The following is an 18,829-nucleotide window of genomic DNA, read 5'->3' on the forward strand; positions in this document are numbered from 1 at the left end:
CCACTTAGCTCAAGGAGCGTGCTCGACAATGGGATCTCATTTGTGGAATGAAATTTCTTTCTTCCGAAAGGTTTTAGAAACCTTGATTCCTGTCTCCCTTCTGGCCCCCGATCTCAAGTAACCTGGGTCTACATTTTCCTAATAATTTATCAAACATTTGTGGGCTAATTGCTTTCCACACATAATGGCCCAACATCAAATATTTGACTTTTCCGACTCTTTGCTGTCAAGATCACTCCCTTGCTTCCAACAGCCACCACCACCCCCCCCCCCAGTTAAACTCTGAAACGCACAGAAAGAAAATGCAGAAATGTTTCTCACTAAGATAATTATCATAAAAAATCTTTTATCGCAGCCCCAGCTAAACGCAGCGGCCCCTTATCACGGCAGGAATTTGGAGTGGGCTCTCGAGCGCTTTGAGCCTCGTCAGGTCGATTAGCATGTAGATGCCATATAATTGTGTCCCCCTCGGTTCTGTGAGGCCATTAGGCACTTATTTATTTTTCTGTTACGTTCCTGCTCTGCCGTGAAAATGTGCTGATGGGACTTCAGATAGACACGCGAGCCCCAGGTCTGAGGCGCAAGGCGTGGGTGGGGCTGCCACGCTGGCTTAGCTTGATTTGGGGGGAAGCTGGGCCCGGCTCCAGCCGCCTCCCCCATGCACCCCCACCCGATTTAGAGGAGGACAGTACAATTTTAAATTGCAATTCTTCCTGCTCTTGCTGGGGGCAGGGGCTTTGCCGGGGACACCGTTCAGGTGACACAGAAGGCACGCAGGCCCTGGCTTGCCGGCGCGTAGGGGCACCAGGCCCTGTGGTTTGGGGCTGGACGCACTCTGGAGGCTGAAGCTTTGTGAAGAAACGCGATTCCGCTTTCCTACCAGTGGTTCCGGGCAGAGGGGCTACTTTCTGGTTCATCAGTTCCAGCGACTCTTTATTTTGTTTTAACTCTTTCAATGGAGAGGGAAAGAGTTCTCTTTCAAGGGAACGTCCTGCTCTTGGAAGAAAGTCATTTCCATTCAGATATGCTTTTCTTTGAGAAAGGCTCAAAAGTGTTAACTTTTCCCTCTCCAAAAAGGCCAGAGAGTGCAGTGTGTTGTGTCTAAAGCGTATGAGGCCAACATAATATGAGACAATACAACACAATAGAACACAATAGAACATAACACAATATAACTGCAGTACAGTACAATATAATTCAATATAACGTAACAAGACTAGAATGTACTCTCTTAGTATTTCTTTAAAATACTGAACTGCTTATGCTGGGAAAGGGACACCCACGTGGCCCATGCCCCGTCCAGCTCGCCCCAGGTGGGCACTCAGTGCCAGCCTTACCTGCGTAGAAGACGGCTGGGACACCTGTCCACACCGCAGCGCGGGTGGGCGAGGCTGAGATACGTCCTGTTCCTGGCTCTGTCCTTCAACCAGGGTAAACTTGAGTCCATGTGGGACAGGAGGTGAGGGAGGAGGGAAGCGTTTACCACCATGGCTGTTTCCATGACCTGCACGCCCCCTCAAATGCCGTCAGAGTAAGAATCAGTCTGAATTTTCACTTTAAATCCAAATTCCAGATCAAAACTGGAAAAATCAGTTTGTCAGAGTTATGGACGGGTGGGGTTGGCATTTCTTCTTGTCTTTGTTTTCAAATTACAACTTCTGTGATTGTTCTTAGCTGGGTCCAGAAAGAGTGAAATACAAACGGGCATTTCTAACTTGATGGTGACGCTGGTGGGCGGGCCCAGGGCAGCCCCGCGCCAGCCCAGGAAGTCAGGACGAGCCCACAGGGGCAGCTCGGTGGCGTCTGAGCATCTGGCTGTGTGCTAGCATGGCGCCGTCGGAGCGCAGATGGACAGGGAACTCTTTTGAAAGACAAAGAAGGCTGCAGGGCCCGCAGTGCGTCCCTCGCACACCACATACGGCACACGTCACGTGCACTGGTGGGAAGTGGGGACTCAGCCGCCCGCTTCCTGGGCAAAGGCAGCAATGACATGGCCCTGCCACTTCGCTGGGTGCCCTGGGCGAGTTAGTCAGTCTCTGGCAGCCTCAGTTTACCAGTTGTAAAGCAGGCGTAAGCATGGCCCCGGCCGGGTATGCCCGGACTGATCCGGGGCTTAGATGCGTGAGAGCCGTGAAGCTCTGTGGCCAGTGCCTGCTGGCGAAGGCCCGCACCCCGCGGTGGCAGCAATACTCTTCACGTTGTCCCCACTGGAGACGTTTCTCCTGAAGAGTCTGAATGCTGGGACTCTGTTTCCAAGGCCGGCAGCGCTGTGAAGACCTGCAGGGTGGTTATTCTGTAATGTGGTCCACCCTTGTCCCCTCCCCAGCCTGTGTACGTGGCTGGCGTTCCACCCTGGCACCTGCGCACCGGGCAGGGCCCAGGTGGTGGGTTTAGTTGTAGAACCTTCTCTGAGTTCGTTCCCGAGTCAGCCACGGGCCCCACCGCCGCCCGTCCCTCTGCCCTGCTGCTCTGCGCTGGCAGGAACACAGGGTCCCACTTGTCTTGGCAAACACGTAAGGGCCATGGGCGCTCTACTGTCCCTATCACCTGCATCCCAGCCTGTGGTTTGTGTGGGCTGCTGGCCTTCTTGCCTCCTTCTAGCCTACGTACAACATGTGTCTCGGGTGAGTTTCAGGGGGGGTTTGTCCAGAAGGTATTTGGGGCAGAGCCTCCCAAGGCCCCTGCCCCCACTGCTGTGAGCCCAGAGCAGGGCTGGGCACTGTAATTTGATTCCCCGGACTGGAGCTGTCTGGCCTGCCCCAAATGCACGTGCCCCACGTGTCCCCAGGGCTCCTCTCGGCCAGCAGCCCTTCTCTGTCACCCACATATCTGCCTCTGTGCAAAGACATGAACAAAAGTCACATTTGGCAAGGCGATACTTCTGTTTCCGAGGGTGTCGTCCAATGCCCAGGAGCTTGGCTGGGCGTCTCAGAACCAGCTTCTGCAGGCGTCTCCCCCTGGGCGTTGGGGGGACCTAGGGGCCGCCAGTGGGGATGCCCACCAGTGCCTCCACCCTGGACGCCGTCCGGTCATGAGGAGGTGGCCCCCCCTCTCGCAGCCCGCCCACCTAACCCACACTGCCCAGGCAGCACAGCTGCTCACCCTCCTTCGCACGCTGAGACTCTTACGGTGTACATCTGACACAGGAAGGGAGCCGGAGGCAGCCCCCCTTCTGTTGCCCCCAGCTCCCCTGCCTCCTTGTCTCCTGCACCCCTCCGGGTCAGGCCCTTTCAGGCAGCACTCAGCCTAAGTTATGAAGGCTCTAGTCAGTGCTGGGCCCAGGGGCCTTTGTGTGTGTGCACATGCACGCAAACACGTGCACACAAGGGCACACATTCATACATGCACACAAAGACATATTTACACTTAAACACACATTCACAGATATACACAGACATACACATACACACATTCACACATGCACAGCTGCACACACATTTACACAGATGCACAAATGAACACAAGTGCATATTCACGTATACATATGCACACATAAACACATGTACACTCAACACGCATAACCCATGGTCAGCCATGCACACAAACGTGTATACTTAACATGCACAGAACACGTGTACACAGAAACATACACGTTTACATGTGCAAAGGAAGCACACACACGAACACACAAACATGCCCATATGTCCAAACACCCAGGCACACTTACATGCACGTGCATGCAGGGTGAGGATGTGCAAATAAATTGTCACACACATAGCCGCATACAGAAGCGCACGTGCACACTCATTCGTGTACACATGAATACACACGCACACCAGTATAAGCATGAGTGTGGCTGCACGAAAGTGCTGACGTGTTTGCACAGAGACGCACAGACATGGATGCCGATATGCGTGCACACTCACACTCGTGCACATTCATGGTCACCCAGCTGCACGCCCATGCACACAGCATACACACGAGCACAGCTGCAGACCCATGCACAGGAAGCACACATGTGCACACCAATTCATTTGTGCAAGAGCTCCAGTGCACGTTCTCTCTCCAGATCTGGTTGGGACGCGGGGCCCTCCTCAGGCAGCGGGGACAGTGCTCTGGGGAAAAGTGGCTGTGAGGCAGCCGCTAGGCAGTGGGGGTGGGGGGGGAGCCTGGGATGGGCCGGAGGTCGTCCCCCCAGGAAATTGACAGCTCTGGCCTGATTGTTTGCCTTGGCACGCCGGTCAGGATGCCGCCTCGTAAACTTAATAATAGCTGCCCTCCCTTTAATTTGTTTGACCTTGACGCAATAATTTATGATACCCATTAGAGCTCTGTCGTCCTTTTTCTCCTAATTCATAAACAAAGCACTTGGCCTGGCTTCCTTCTCGCTCCCGAGCGAGCGCGGGGCCTTCTCAAGCCCACAGCGGCCTCCTGAGATGCAGGAAGGGGCCCAGTGTTTCTTACGATGCAGACAAGGGGTCCCTGTGGCCTCCATGTCCTCAGGGCAGCCACTCCTAGGTCCGGGGTAAGGGCAGGAAGGAAGCAGGAGCCGGAACAGCCAGGTGGGGGCAGGCCCCCGGCCTCCCTGCAAGCCCCTCACAGGCCCTGGGCTCTGGGGCAGCTCTGGGGCCCACCCGCCCACCTCCCGACCTCTCTCTCTTGCAGAGGAGCCCACGTTCCGCTGTGACGTATGTGACGAGCTCTTCCAGTCCAAGCTGGACCTGCGGCGCCACAAGAAGTACGCGTGCGGTGCCGTGGGGGCCGCCCTGTACGAGGGCCTGGGCGAGGAGCTCAAGCCCGAGGGCCTGGGCAGCGGCGACGGGCAGGCCCACGAGTGCAAGGACTGTGAGCGGATGTTTCCCAGCAAGTACAGGTGCTGCCCCCACCCCCCGGCCCTGCAGGCAGCCAGCAGGGCCAGCGCCCTGGGAACACAGAGGGAGCCTGAGAGGGCCAGCGGTCAGCCCTTGTCCCTGACAGGCCCAGGGGCCCCTCCATTGTGGTGCAGCCCAGGGGCAGGTACCCCGCCCACTCATCTGACACTGCAGACAGAGCAGGCTGTGAGCTGGCCAGGGGAGGCTCCGGCGTGAAGGCAGGTCCCCGGTCAGAGCCCCAACTCCTGGGAGATCCACGTGTAGCCCAGAAGAGACACCCCTGGGCCTGCCGCTGGGCATCAGGGCAGAGTCGTAGAGACAGATGGGGAGGAAGCCAGAACACAGGTGAGACCAGGAGACACGCAAAGGCCCCGGGGCTGCTGCTGTGCAAAGGTCTGAAAGCAGGTTGCAGTGGCAGCCACACCCCAGTCCAGGGATTGGTGGAGTGGCCTGGCCCTCGGGGCAGTAGCACCCAGGGGGCCCCTTACCCCCATCGCAGGCACCTGCTTCTGCTCTCCACAGGCGGCACCCACCTGTCCCGGGACACCTCACAGACATGGGCACAGAGTGCCAGGCCAGCTGGACACCCTCAGCCTGGAGCAGGGGCCAGGCAGGAGTCAGGACCTGGGGGCTAGAGGCTGGAGGCCCTGAGGACCCCTGGGAAAGATCGGGCTCTGTGGGGAAAGAGCCAGGACACGGTGTCCCCATGCTCCAGTGAACCAGGAAGATTTTCCAGCATGGGCCTCCACCCCCTGCCTTTGAGAATTTCCTCCCGGGGCAGCCTTGCAAAGTCAGAGTACAGACCCATCAGGTCACTAACTGGCTGTGGGATTGCGGGGGATTGATCGCCAAGCCCACTGCAGGCCCCCCCTTCCCCCGAGGCAGGAAACCCTCCACCCTGAACAGATGACAGAAATAAGCGTTTGGGCAAATCCCGACTGAGGCCCTGGGCGGTAAGCGCTGCTCAAGAGGGTCCGTGTTTTCTTTACATAAACACATAAATCACAATTAACAACAGGGAAAAAGATACAATCTGCCGGGTGTTCGAGAGCCAAGCGTTTCTGATCTAAATGGCTGGCTGGGCCCGTAATTAACGGGCCGTGATGTATTACTGCTTTACTCATGAAGATTAACGGTCTACCTGGGACGGGGGAGAAGCAGGGTTCCCCCGAGAGGAGGGATTAGAGCTGCCCGTTCATCCACGTGCCGCCACGGCCCTGCCCGAGCGGCTGTGCTCTCCAGCCATCACATCTCATTTGGAGACCCGCTCCTTAACTCCTGCCGACCGCCTTGTGCGTGCCTGGCGGGCAGGCACTCAACCCGGCGTGGCCAGCGAGCACCCTGAGGCTACTCAGAGGGTGGCCTTGTGTTTTCGGGGCCCTGCTCCCACTCTGGGGCTCATGGAACATTGGACCCCTTTGCTCATGGCTCCAAGGTTGGCTTCAAGGTCAAGATTGTCCAGAAGAGCCATAGGAAGTGTGGGCTGGGGACTCCCTGGGCATTTGTCTTGGATAAGGGCCTAAGCTCCCTCCGGGAAGGCCCTCTCTGCCCCTCCATCCCCTTGACCGTCCGGAGGGCAGGTGGGGCTCGCTCTGCTCTCTGAGCAGGGACTGGGGTGGAGGGGGTGCTCTGATGGGCTGCGGAGAACGGGCCACGCTGGGCTGTGGGTCCCCACTCCTGGGCAGCCGGGGGGCAGATGGGCCCTGCAGTGACCCCTGTCCCCACTGCACAGCTTGGAGCAGCACATGGTCGTCCACACAGAGGAGCGCGAGTACAAGTGTGACCAGTGTCCCAAGGCCTTCAACTGGAAGTCCAACCTCATCCGCCACCAGATGTCCCACGACAGCGGCAAGCGCTTCGAATGTGAAAACTGTGTGAAGGTAACATGCCCATGCGCGCCTGTGGCTCCCACACGAGAGCAGTGGGTCACACAGCTAGGATGGGGCAGGGCCCCGCCATGTGCAAGAGAGGCTGGCAGGGCGAGCCCCCGAGCCGGGGCAACACGAGCACTATGCCGCCACCGAGTTCCTGCCTCACACATCCTCGTGGCCACACGGCCACGGTTCTCTCAGGAGCTGCTGTGGAGGGAACAGAGTCTGGGGGAGCCTTGACAGGTCTCCTTAGGCCCCCCGGGGGGCCGCCAATACAGCAGAGACCTGTCCTGGCCAGACTTGGGGCAGGGGCGAGTGAGACCCCATCCAGCAGCCCGAAGGAGGATGACGGGGGCACCAGCCGACAGCGTCTGTGTCCCCAGGTGTTCACGGACCCCAGCAACCTGCAGCGGCACATCCGCTCCCAGCACGTCGGTGCCCGGGCGCACGCCTGCCCGGATTGCGGGAAGACATTCGCCACGTCCTCCGGCCTCAAGCAACACAAACACATCCACAGCACGGTCAAACCTTTCATATGTAAGTTGTCCCCCAGCTGGGCCCCTAACGTGACACGAGGGTGCCTTGGGGGTCAGGCCAACACAGGAAATCTCCAGGCTGTCCCCCATTGGCAAGACCCCTGTTTCTTTAGAAAGTGTTCGTGGCAGCTGCCGACAGGAAGCCCAGGCCCTGGATGCTGTCCTGGTGCTGTCTTTTCATCACTTTGCCCCCTGGTACCCTCATTAGGAGACTCATCTCTCTTGCTCCGCCCTCCTTGGTTCCCCCCCTGCTTACCGCTGCAGTGGCCGAGGTGGGTGGTGGATAGTGGGAAGGGCCTCCCTCCCTGCCCCTCCTCTCTCTGCACTTCTGCCCCACCCAACCTGGGCTCCAGGAGGTGTGACAACCCCCTGGCACTCACTGAGTCCCATGTCATGGGCTCAGCAGCCTCTGGGGAGCCCAGGCTGTGTGAGCAGTGCTGTCCAGGTGGCAGGGCTCGGCCATACCTAATGGGCCTGTGCTTGTGGAGCTTCCCCGACAGTAGAGGGGACAGAGGCCAAGCCGTATACACGTTAATGTATATGTATGTGACAGGCACATGAGCCGGGGGGAGGTAGGAGACTCTCCAAGTGCCAGGGGCTTGGCCAGGTGGGCACTGCCCCGTCAATGTGACGGGAGGCCTGTGGGACGAGAGGCACTATAGCAGAGCACAGAGGAAGTAGGGAGTGAGCTGAGGGGGCAGCTGTAGAGGGGGCTTAGGACAGGCCACGGGCACAGAGGCCTTGAGGCCACGTGTATCTGGGTAGTGAGTGATGGGGTAACAGGAAAGGGATCAGAAGTTACAAAGGGGGGGACCTTATGGGCCAGCCCAGGGATGTGACCCAGAAGATTCCTATCTGCCTAGCAGTGCAGTGAGCAATCATTTCACACATGATAGTGCTGAGTCTCCATCCACACCTGCATTGGGCTGAGTCACTATCCACACACATTATTTCATGGCATCCTTACAAAATTGTAGGGAGTGGGGGCTGCACTATCTCCAACTGACAGAGAAGTAAACTGAGGTTTCCAGACAGTGTGTGACCCGTGTACAGCCCAGAATCTAGCTCCAGGGGTCTGGCTCCTGACCCTGGGCTGAGTGGCCTGGAACTTCTCAGGCTCCATCACCTCAGTGTGAGGGGTGGTGACTCTGGGAGCTTTGGGCCTTGGGGTCAGGATGTTCTCTCCCTAGTGGGTGTTGTTCAGCATTGGACGCTTGCCCCAAAGAGGCCATGCTGACTGGCCAGTCAGGCCTTTGTCAGGAGCTATGTCCCCACCCACCCGCTGCCCCCAACCCAAGCTTCCAGCTGTCCTGCTAGAGGTGACTCAGACCCTAACCCACCTGGGTCACTCTCTCCCAGAGCTGAAGAAGCAAAGGGCCAGACCAAGTCCACTAGTGTCGTCTTTCTACGCACCACCACCTCTGTGACCCGCAGGCCCTGGAAAGAGAGCATCTGAGCAGTGGTGTGAGCAGCCCGGCCGCCCTGCACGGGCAGGGCCCATGGCCTCTGGGAGGGGCTGGGAAGAAGCGAGCTGGTGGGAGTGAGGCTGGGGGCTGTGTCTGTGCAGCCGGAGGTGTGATCCTGCTTCCATGGGTGACCGTCCCAGCGAGTCCACTGGGGGAAGGGTACATGTGAGCACATCCAGTAAGAGCTTGGAGGTTTTAAGAAGCTTAGAAGCAGGAAAATTGCACATAGGCTTCAAAGTGACTGGCTTTCTGGGCATGCAGACCAGCTTTGTGAAGTCTCGTTGGGTCGTGTGAATCACGTGAGCCTCAGGAAGCACAGCGCTCAGGGAGGGTCTGTTCCCACTGCCCCCACAGGCTCCGTGCGAAGTGGGGAGCACCGGCAGCCTGACCGGCCTGCTGGGCGTCAGCAGATCTCACCGCTTGTCTGCTCTATGTTCACCTGGGTTCCTTGGCTTTTGGCTAAGGGGGTGAATTGTGAGAGGCCCCACGCAACCAGGTTGCATGTGGGCATGTTCCGTTCTGATAGGGTGACACAAATTTGAGAAATCAGATGAGACACGTGCAATAGGGTCTTGTGGTCCCCCAGACCGCAGCAGGGCACATGGTAGACCCTGTGGTCAGGCGTGGCAGGTCACTGCAGACACGTGAGAAAGTGCAGACGGGGCACTTGGAGAACAGCTCAGCCGCTCGAAGGAGCGCGGCTCGCAGTCGTGCGGGCTGTGGTGTGCACAGACCTGTGTGCATCACGGGCTGCACCGGGCTGCACGCCCACAACCCCCGCAGGTCAGTGCCGAGACTTGCCTGGAAGCCCCCCCGCCCCGCCTCACTGACCACACACACCAAGGCAGCGTCACTTCCTGGTGGTGCCTCCTGCACCGGGGGCTCAAGGGTGTGCCGGCGGGTGTGTTAGAGAGAATGGACACATAGATGACAGTCTCCTTGTGGACACTTTTCAGAAAAAGACCTTCTCTGGAGTGCATGGGTGTGTGTACCCATGGACATACCCTGCAAGGAAAAGGAACTGCTGATGGGGTGAATATAGTCCAGGGCCCCCCTGCATCCTGACAGGACCCTGAGACACCCTTGGTCAGGTGCTGGTCCCCACGTGCAGGGGCCTTTCTCAGCCCCTGCCGACAGCCACCTCCTTTTCCCGGCTCTGAGCCAGCTGGTGGCAGTCCCAGGTCCCGGACGTGCATCTTAGACCTCAGTCTCCATGAGGCCTCTCCGTAGCCCCAGCGTTTCTGCACATCCCCTCCATCGTGGGAGCGGGGGGTGGGGGGGGGGTGGGTGGGAACCAAGGAGCCCAGGCACGCTTCCAGGCTCAGGGTGACAGCAGCCACCAACGAGGCTCTGACAGAGCCCCCTGGTGGCCGGGGGCATGTGAGGGTCACTTACGTGTCGAGCCATGCCTGAGCTGAGGAACGCCCTGCTGAGGGCCGGGTGGGAGACCGTCCTGCGGAGGCACCTCTGTACCAGCGTCTGCCCAAGGGGGCAGATTGGAGTAAATGAGGGAGCGTCCTTCCCCCTCAGCCCTGAAAACGCCCCGCCAGGCCAGACAACTCGGAAGGCAGAGCCGTTCATATAAATAGATACTGTGATTAAAGAACATGATAATCTCAGGGGCGAAGCCCCAGCTAGAATAGCATGACATCAGGCAGCCAACCATTTGTGGTGAGCAAGAAACACGCTGAAACCATTGTTTCCACCGGGGCTGCATTTAGGACACGAATTGTCCTGCCGAGAGACACACTTGTGGGGTGTGTGTGTGTGTTCCTCCCACTGCTAGAAAAACAAGAGAAGAAAGAAAGGCTGGTGATTCACTGATACTTAGCTCACAGGCCATTGGGAAAATGGCCGAGATGGGTCCCCCGGGCCTCTAGGTCCCGGTGTTTGGCTCTGACCAGCACTGCCCTCTCCTGTTAAGAGCAGAGACTTGTGTCTGCCAGCAAGAGCCTGACACTGCCTCTTCACCCCCATTTGGCGACATTCCACTTTTCTGAAACATGGACCCAGCCCCTCTCTGCAGGGCACTGCCTGGGGCTTCCCTCCACCCCCACCTTCAGGCCACCCCCAAATGGTGACCTCACACTGCTCAGACTCCCTGACTAAGAACCCCTCAGTGGGCTGGTTCCCCTTTTGGGTGCAGAAAACGGGGCCTGAGACTAAAAGAGGGGACAGGGTAGCTGGGGGCATTTTACTCTTTAGAAAGCGGGAGGTCTGATCTGGGTGGCCGTGGGCTCCTCTCTGCTGGAGCAGTGTCACTGTCACTGCACCCCATTTCCCAGTGAGACGGTGAGATCTGTCTGAGCCAGCCCAGGGGCCCCAGGGCAGGCACAGGTGGTCCTTGCAATCCATGCTGGTCACTGAGGGTAGGAGGCACACATAGCTGTACGTGTGTGCACACACGTGCAGGCACACACACAGACTGCACAGTCATGTATGTGTGTACACCTGCATACATTCCTGCACACATGCCCACAGACACACATGCGAGCACATATCATGTCCTCTCATGACCATGCACGCACACACACACTTGCCATGCAGACACGCCTGCACACGTGGCCACACACGCACCCCTGTGCACACACGTGTGCTCACACACGAGCACGGCTGCTCTGATGACAGAGCCAGAAGCGGCCCATGGCCCACTCCCGGAGCCCAGGGTTTCCCGGTAATTTCATACGGTGTTTGTCTTCGCTTCCCGCTGACGCTTTAGGTGAGGTCTGCCACAAGTCCTACACACAGTTCTCCAACCTGTGTCGCCACAAGCGGATGCACGCCGACTGCCGCACGCAGATCAAGTGCAAGGACTGCGGGCAGATGTTCAGCACTACCTCCTCCCTCAACAAGCACCGGCGCTTCTGCGAGGGCAAGAGCCATTACACGCCCGGCGGCCTCTTCTCCCCGGGCCTGCCCTTAACCCCCAGCCCCATGATGGACAAGGCGAAGCCGCCCCCCAGCCTCAACCACACCGGCCTGGGCTTCAACGAGTACTTTCCATCCAGGCCGCACCCGGGGAGCCTGCCGTTCTCCGCGGCCCCGCCGGCCTTCCCCGCACTCACGCCCGGCTTCCCGGGCATCTTTCCTCCATCCCTGTACCCCCGGCCGCCTCTGCTACCTCCCACGCCGCTGCTCAAGAGCCCTCTGAACCACACGCAGGACGCCAAGCTCCCCAGCCCCCTGGGGAACCCAGCCCTGCCCCTGGTCTCCGCCGTGGCCAACAGCGGCCAGGGTGCCACGGCGGCAGCGGGGGCCGAGGAGAAGTTCGAGGGCCGCCTGGAGGACACGTACGCCGAGAAGCTCAAGACCCGGAGCAGCGACCTGTCGGACGGCAGCGACTTCGAGGACATCAACACCACGACCGGAACGGACCTGGACACGACCACAGGCACCGGCTCGGACCTGGACAGCGACGTGGACAGCGACCGCGACAAGGCGCAGGGCAAGGGCCAGGCAGCCGAGGGCAAGGCAGAGTTTGGGGGCGGCACGGCGCCCCCGGGGGCGGCGCACAGCGTGGGCGAGGTGCCCGTCTTCTACGCCCACCACTCCTTCTTCCCGCCGCCCGACGAGCAGCTGCTGAGCGCGTCGGGCGCTGCGGGCGACTCCATCAAGGCCATCGCCTCCATTGCTGAGAAGTACTTCGGCCCCGGCTTCATGGGCATCCAGGAGAAGAAGCTGGGCGCGCTGCCTTACCACTCGGTGTTTCCCTTTCAGTTCCTGCCCAACTTCCCACACTCCCTCTACCCCTTCACGGACCGCACCCTTGCCCACAACTTGCTGGTCAAAGCCGAGCCAAAGTCGCCCCGGGACGCCCTCAAGGTGGGCGGCCCCAGTGCCGAGTCCCCCTTTGATCTCACCACCAAACCCAAAGAGGCAAAGCCCGTCCTGCCCACGCCCAAGGTGGCCCCGGCCCTGGCGTCCGGCGAGGAGCAGCCGCTGGACCTGAGCATCGGCAGCCGCGTCCGAGCCAGCCAGAACGGTGCGGGGCGGGAGCCCCGCAAGAACCACATCTATGGCGAGCGCAAGCTGGGGGCCGGCGAGGGGCTGCCCAAGGCGTGCCCGGCGCCGCTGCCCCAGCAGCCCTCCCTGCACTATGCCAAGCCGTCGCCCTTTTTCATGGACCCCATCTACAGGTATTAACATGCCCTGTCCTCACCTGCTGTCCCACATGGGCACCACCCAGCTGGGCAGCTGGGAGGGCTCAGCGTGCGGGAGGTGACACACACTCCCCTGAGGTTCATAGCCTCTGGTGAATTCATGGGGGCACCTAACCTTTTGGGAGGTTCTGTGCCTGAGCGCACGCTTGGCTAGGCCTGTTCCTGGGCTGGACGCCTAGCCAGAGCCACGTTTGGGGTCTCCTGGATACACATGGTTCCCTTTTGCTGACAGCCACTGGGACACCCGCTGCCCTGCCTTGAGCCCGTCCTGCTTCTCCATCTGTCTTCTCTGGACCAGACCTCAAAACTCTTCTCGCTCTTCCCTCTGCTCCCAGTGTCTCTGCTTCCCTTCAGCCGCTCTTTGGAGCCACATCTGGGGGTGTCTGGTGGTCTGGGGAAGTCGGGGGAAGGTGAAGGAGGGGAGAGAAAGGGTGTACAAATACCAGGATCCCTCTGGTGAGGGGCCAACTCAGTCCCCCCAGGTTGTGGGCAGGCTTTGATCAGATGGGTTTGTTAGAGGGGAGGGGTCTGACCTCCACCGCTCCTGTCCTGGGGCGCTGGGCAGGCTGGACCCTGAGAAGAGAGCTGTGCACGTGGGCAGGGGGGCTCCAGAGGGAGCCTGGAGGCGCCCGCACAGACGGCTGCAGCTGATACAGGCCTTGCCTCTGTGAGAATCCCTCGGCCACACGCGTATGGTGCACCCACTGGTCCGGGAAGTAAGAGGGCACATGGCCGCCTTGAGGGCCCGTGTGCCCGCTGTTCCCGGAGGGGCCGGCCAGGGCCTGGGATGGGCACACAGTTGAGGAGGTCACACCTGCTGAAGGCACACGTGAGACAAATGATGACAGAGGTGCCAGGGAGGGGAGGCAGGCATCCTCCTGCTCTGCCCGCCAGCATGCCCACGGGATCCCCACCCTCCACCAGCCTGGTGGGGCCGCCATGTGACACAGATGAACAAAAATGGCAGAAGAAGAGGAGACGAACCTCGCCCTGCTCCTCCCACGAGCACGCCGCCTTCTCTCTGAGCGTGCCACCACCCCGCGGTGCTGCCTCGGAGGGCCGGGTCCGACATGGTCCAGCTGTGACCAGGCAGGCCCTCGGTTAAGTCCTGCAGAGTGAGACGCTCTCCGAGCCAGTTTCCACACACGCACATGGCCACTGCCAGAGGTTTCTTTTATTCCTCCGGGAGGGGAACCTTCCCAAAGCCCAGAACCTTCCCAGCTCCTGTCCTCTCCCTGGACGGGGCTGTGGGTCTCCGTGGCGTTAGCTGCCAGGTGCTCCTGCCTCTGGGATTCTGGGGCGGCTGTGCAGTCTTCCTGCACTCAGCCTCTTTGCGGCCACCCCCCCCCCCCCGTCCTGCTCCCATCAGTGCCTCTACAAGTCCCCTGGAGGGCAGAGTCACACGAGAGGGTTACGTAAGCACGGCACTGCACCAGGCCCTCGCACGAGCGAAGCAGGAGCGGCTGGTCCCAGGCTTGTTCAGAGGTGCTATGTCTGTGTGTGGGGTGGTGGCCAGTCTCCCCAAAGTGGAGATTAAATCTCCGCTCCTCAGGGGAGACTGAGGCAGGTGCTGCTGAGAAACAGTGAGAGGAGGGGCTCAGGTGAGACGAGGCATTGCCGGACGCCACCCCGGCCACCTCCTCCACTTGTTCTGTGGTTAACAGTTGTCACCACCATTTGGGAAACATTCTAGAACTGTCATCTCTACCAACTTTCGCAAGTCTGGGGTAGAACCTGCCTGGAGGCCCTGGTAACTTCCCCAGGACGGGACCCACTGGTCACTCACGTTTACCTGGGGCAGAGCGCCCCGGGCCAAGGGCCGGGAGGGATGGGAAGTCGGGGTGTGGGTGGCAGCCTGCTCTGTGCTCCACGTGTTGCGGTGGCAAGCCCAGGGCCCCCAACAGGGCTGACCCCTCGCAGGGTTAACAGGCCAGTTGGTAGAGGCTGGTGCACTCGGGCCTCCAGAGAAGACTCCAGGCTCCAGCGTGGACACGTGCACGGTGCCCACAGCTGGCGTGGTTGGGGGCACACTAGGGAGACTTGGGCTTTAGCACCGGGCATGTGGTGGGGGAGCACGGGAGGGGCCGGCCAGGAGATCACACGGGCAATCGGGTGGCCGGGTCATGGATGTCCTCACAGCCATCAGGTGGGCTGGGAAGCCAGGCCGCTGTGGTGAGGTCCCCCACCTCCTGAGTGATGGGGCACAGGCAGGAGCCCGGCGGGCCGCTCGCTGGGGTACGTAACCCTCTGTGTTGCTGTCCAGCAGGGTAGAGAAGCGGAAGGTGCCAGACCCCGTGGGAGCCCTGAAAGAGAAGTACCTGCGGCCGTCCCCACTGCTCTTCCACCCCCAGGTAAGACCCGTTGTGGGCCGGGTGGCATTTTTTGGCAAACAGGAGCCCCAAGGCCCGTCCAGACTAAGCCACACACCCAAAGTGGTCCTCAGCTTCCCCTCCTGTACAATGCTCAGGATTCTTCCCCTGCAGACCCCACGGGTAACCGCGGGGTGACCGAGGACCCTGGCCCACAAGGGGCCCACTGACCCATGGCTCAGCTGTAGCAGGGAAATGAACTTCCATGGGTGGTGGGCAGAGTAAGCCGGGAGTGAATCCAAGAATTTTGAACATAAAGGGAAAGACGGGAAACAGCCCAGAGGTGTGGACATGAGCAGTCCTTGAGTGTACGTAAGTGAAAAGACCAGGAGAGGATCGGCCTGCGTGCAGAGGGGGGCAGAGAAGGGCATAAGGAGGCAGGAGCAGGAGAGAAGCGGAGGGACTGGCATTGAGGGCAGAGGGTCCCAGGCAGTGGGGGCAGGATAAACGCCCTCCCCCGGGGCCAGATAGGGTGGCCAGGCTGTCGGCCGGACTAGAGTTGGAGTCTGGGAAACAGACCCCCCGAGTCTGCACACAGTCGTGTGTGTCCCTCCGGCCACATTCTCCCAGAGGTGGGCACTGAGAGGTAGCCGAAGCTGGGGTGAGCAGCAGAGCCCGGCAGAGTCTTTCCCAGTTCCCTGCCCGCATGCCTACCTGTTCTCACTGCTTGGGGCCCAGTCCCCCCAGAGCAACAGGCCTCTTCCCCCAAACCCGGAGGGCCCAGGGGCCTGAGCTATGGGACGGGCCTGAACCCGACCCCAGACGGGGCATTGTTCTCTCTCAGAGCTTCCCACCCTGGACAGACACCCCCAGGTTGTGAAACCCGCACCCTGCCTGGGTTCACAGCTAAACTTAGTGCCTCCCATTGTTTTGCTGGGGCCGTGGAGTTTGGGTAACAACTTCCCCTGATTTTCCTCGGACAGGCTGGAAAAAGCCGACAAGCCAGCCAGGCGCATCCTGTGTTTGTGTTTGTGCGGGAGCTCAGCCGGGATATCTGATCCCGTGGAGCAGGCAGACCTGCAGCGGCTTCTGAGCCCCACCCTGGTCTGAGGAAGGGGGGGGGCATTGTCCCCTCTGTCAGCCCCCTATGCCTGCCCGGTGGGCCCAGAGCTGCGTGGAGCTGTGATGGGAGGTGGGGACCAGTAAGTCACCTAATTAAATGGCCTGAGGTCAGGCCATCACTTGGGGCCAGATAACTGACCGGGGTCAGATGCAGTCAGACTGGCGGTCAGGTGCCAGGCCCATTGTCAGGACCTTCCGTTTTGGATGCCTGGCGTGCAGGTGGGCCCCCGGGGTGCAGGGGGCCACGGCCCTTCACCACTTCTGGGGGTCCTGGGGAGTCTGGGGTGCAGAGAGTTCCCGAGCCTTCCAAGACTGTGGCCAAAACTGAGACCACAGGCAGATGGGCAGGAGTCTGTGTTCTGGGAGTTCCCATTGTCCAGGCTGTGGCGGAGCCAGTGAGAGGCTGGACAGCAGCTGAGGATGCAGTGTGCCTCTGTGCATCAGCAGGGACTGGGGTGGGGTGGGGGCAGCCCAGGACAGGAAGCACTGTGAGCCTGAGGGGAGAACGTGCCTGCCCCACGGGGATGGTGAGCCTGAAGCCCTGCCACCCTGGCCCACAGGGAGACCTGGGCCGCATGGGCGGACACCATTTTTCATTCACTAACCCCTTTCTGGGCGATTTTATTGTCACCAATTGTTGCCCCCAATTTACACCCTGACGGACTGTGCCATAATGACAGTGCTTCCTGTCCAGGCCCCCACCCTGCCTCCCGCAGGGCCTGGCTCACAGCAGACACTCTCCAGGCAAACCCCTCCGTCCAGGGAAGGAGACAGGGGAAGTGCTGCTGAGGCCTTTGCATCAGCCCTGTCCCTCCCCTGTCCCCAAGCCCCCAAACCTCAGGAGACAGGAACAGTCTGGGATTCTGATCGGAACTCTGCCCACCAGGTGGGAATGACGAGTGCCACACCCCCTTCTCCTCCCTGAGCAAGCTCTTGGCATCTCCAAGGAGCAGAGAGACAGCTCCCTTTGGGCACATTACTGTGTCCTGTGCCGGGTCACACTGGCACTATCATCTTGAGTATTGAGTTAGCGGGGACTAGTCTCAGCCTGTTGAATCTTAGTACTTTGCCTGCAATTATGGCCTGCTGCCACGAGGTGGCAGTGCTGCCCCAAGCCCGTGATCCGGGCTTTCACCTGAGATTCAGGCAGCTATCTTAGTTTTTCAAGACTCAGAAAAGAAATTTAAATATAATTCTGTCTTTAACCCAAACTAGACATCCAGGGGGCTGGCCAGGGGTCAAGACAGTGGGGCATTGCTGGCTGGTTTTAAAATAAGGGTGTGTGTAATCACATACATGGACAGCCTGCGTCACTATCTCCGTCAAACCAGACAGACAGGCTGGCTGCTGAAGGTCACCTCCAGCTCCACAGCCTGGACTCTAGACTGTAAGGGAAGGACAGGAGGAGGGCTGGCTGCAGGAAGTGAAAGAATCCAGCCCAATGGCCAAGAAGCTGCGGTGACACTGCTGGTTCCAGTGACAGCCTGAGGGCCCACGTGGCCTTCGTGGCCTGGCCCACTGATGTGCTCTGTCATCAAGGCCCCCCAGGTGCTCTTGGGGTGGGCCCACACTCTCCAAGAGAGGTGGCAGCTCAGGGAAGCCCCCCAGCTTTTTCCACTCTCGTACCAACAGATGTCAGCCATTGAGACCATGACAGAGAAGCTGGAGAGCTTTGCCGCCATGAAGGCGGACTCTGGGGGCTCCCTGCAGCCCCTCCCCCACCACCCCTTCAACTTCCGGTCCCCACCCCCAACGCTCTCGGACCCCATCCTCAGGAAGGGCAAGGAGCGCTACACATGCAGGTGAGACACGGCAAGTCCCCGGGGGCTGGTGGGGTGGCCCTGGCAAGGTGGCCACAGGTGACACACCACAGCCTGCGAATCTGCACTTCCAGGAAGAAACCCTCAGTCGCAGCTTATAGCGTAGTAGCAATAAATGGTCCATTATCCGCAAACGTGCATGTGTAGGGTGCGCTGCCCCCGACCAAGCTGCGTTTGCTTGAGCCTAAGAAAATGCCACCTTGGCCCAGCCGGCTGGACCTCCTCAGGCCTGACCTGAGACGTGCTGGTCAGTGTTTAATCACGGGAAGGGAACTGAAAGCCCAGCACTGGGAAGACACCGCCCTGTCCAACCCCAGCTGCACCAGCCTGATCCACCGGGTCCGGTCCAGCTCAGAACCCTGGGCTCTGGGGCTGAAATACTGCTTCAGGGAGGAGCACGGCCCAAGCAAGCCAGAGTAGGCCCATCTGTCCGTCCGGTGGCACAATGTCGGGCTTCTCTGTAAAGCTCAGCTGAGCCTCCGGGCTGCAGAAGAAACTGAAATCCAGGATGTGCAGCCGGGCCACCTGCCTCAGGTGTGGGACCTCGGGGACCAGATACCCAGTTGGATGCCAGGCCAGGAAAGGACCTGGGTCCCTGAATCTATGCCTTTGCCTAATGGTCTCCTCACCACCCTCCCCAGGTACTGCGGGAAGATCTTCCCTCGATCTGCAAACCTCACAAGACACCTGAGGACGCACACCGGGGAGCAGCCGTACAGGTGGGAGCTCACCCG

The 18,829-nt window shown here is 60.0% G+C and overlaps 1 protein-coding gene across 3 annotated transcripts in view; it reads left to right on the top strand.

Annotated features, from left to right (window-relative positions):
* The window catches only part of PRDM16 (PR/SET domain 16), a 313,325-nt gene that overhangs the window by 278,416 nt on the left and 16,080 nt on the right, over window positions 1–18,829 (top strand). For all 3 annotated transcript variants that reach the window (XM_033114847.1, XM_033114848.1, XM_033114849.1), the window contains 7 exons: window positions 4,606–4,813; window positions 6,544–6,691; window positions 7,066–7,219; window positions 11,404–12,820; window positions 15,108–15,195; window positions 17,908–18,077; window positions 18,737–18,814. In XM_033114847.1, the coding sequence (XP_032970738.1) occupies window positions 4,606–4,813; window positions 6,544–6,691; window positions 7,066–7,219; window positions 11,404–12,820; window positions 15,108–15,195; window positions 17,908–18,077; window positions 18,737–18,814 (2,263 nt within the window). The remainder of the gene's footprint in view (window positions 1–4,605; window positions 4,814–6,543; window positions 6,692–7,065; window positions 7,220–11,403; window positions 12,821–15,107; window positions 15,196–17,907; window positions 18,078–18,736; window positions 18,815–18,829) is intronic.

Source organism: Rhinolophus ferrumequinum, chromosome 9 (assembly GCF_004115265.2).
Source record: "Rhinolophus ferrumequinum isolate MPI-CBG mRhiFer1 chromosome 9, mRhiFer1_v1.p, whole genome shotgun sequence".
NCBI classification, from domain to species: Eukaryota; Metazoa; Chordata; class Mammalia; order Chiroptera; family Rhinolophidae; genus Rhinolophus; species Rhinolophus ferrumequinum.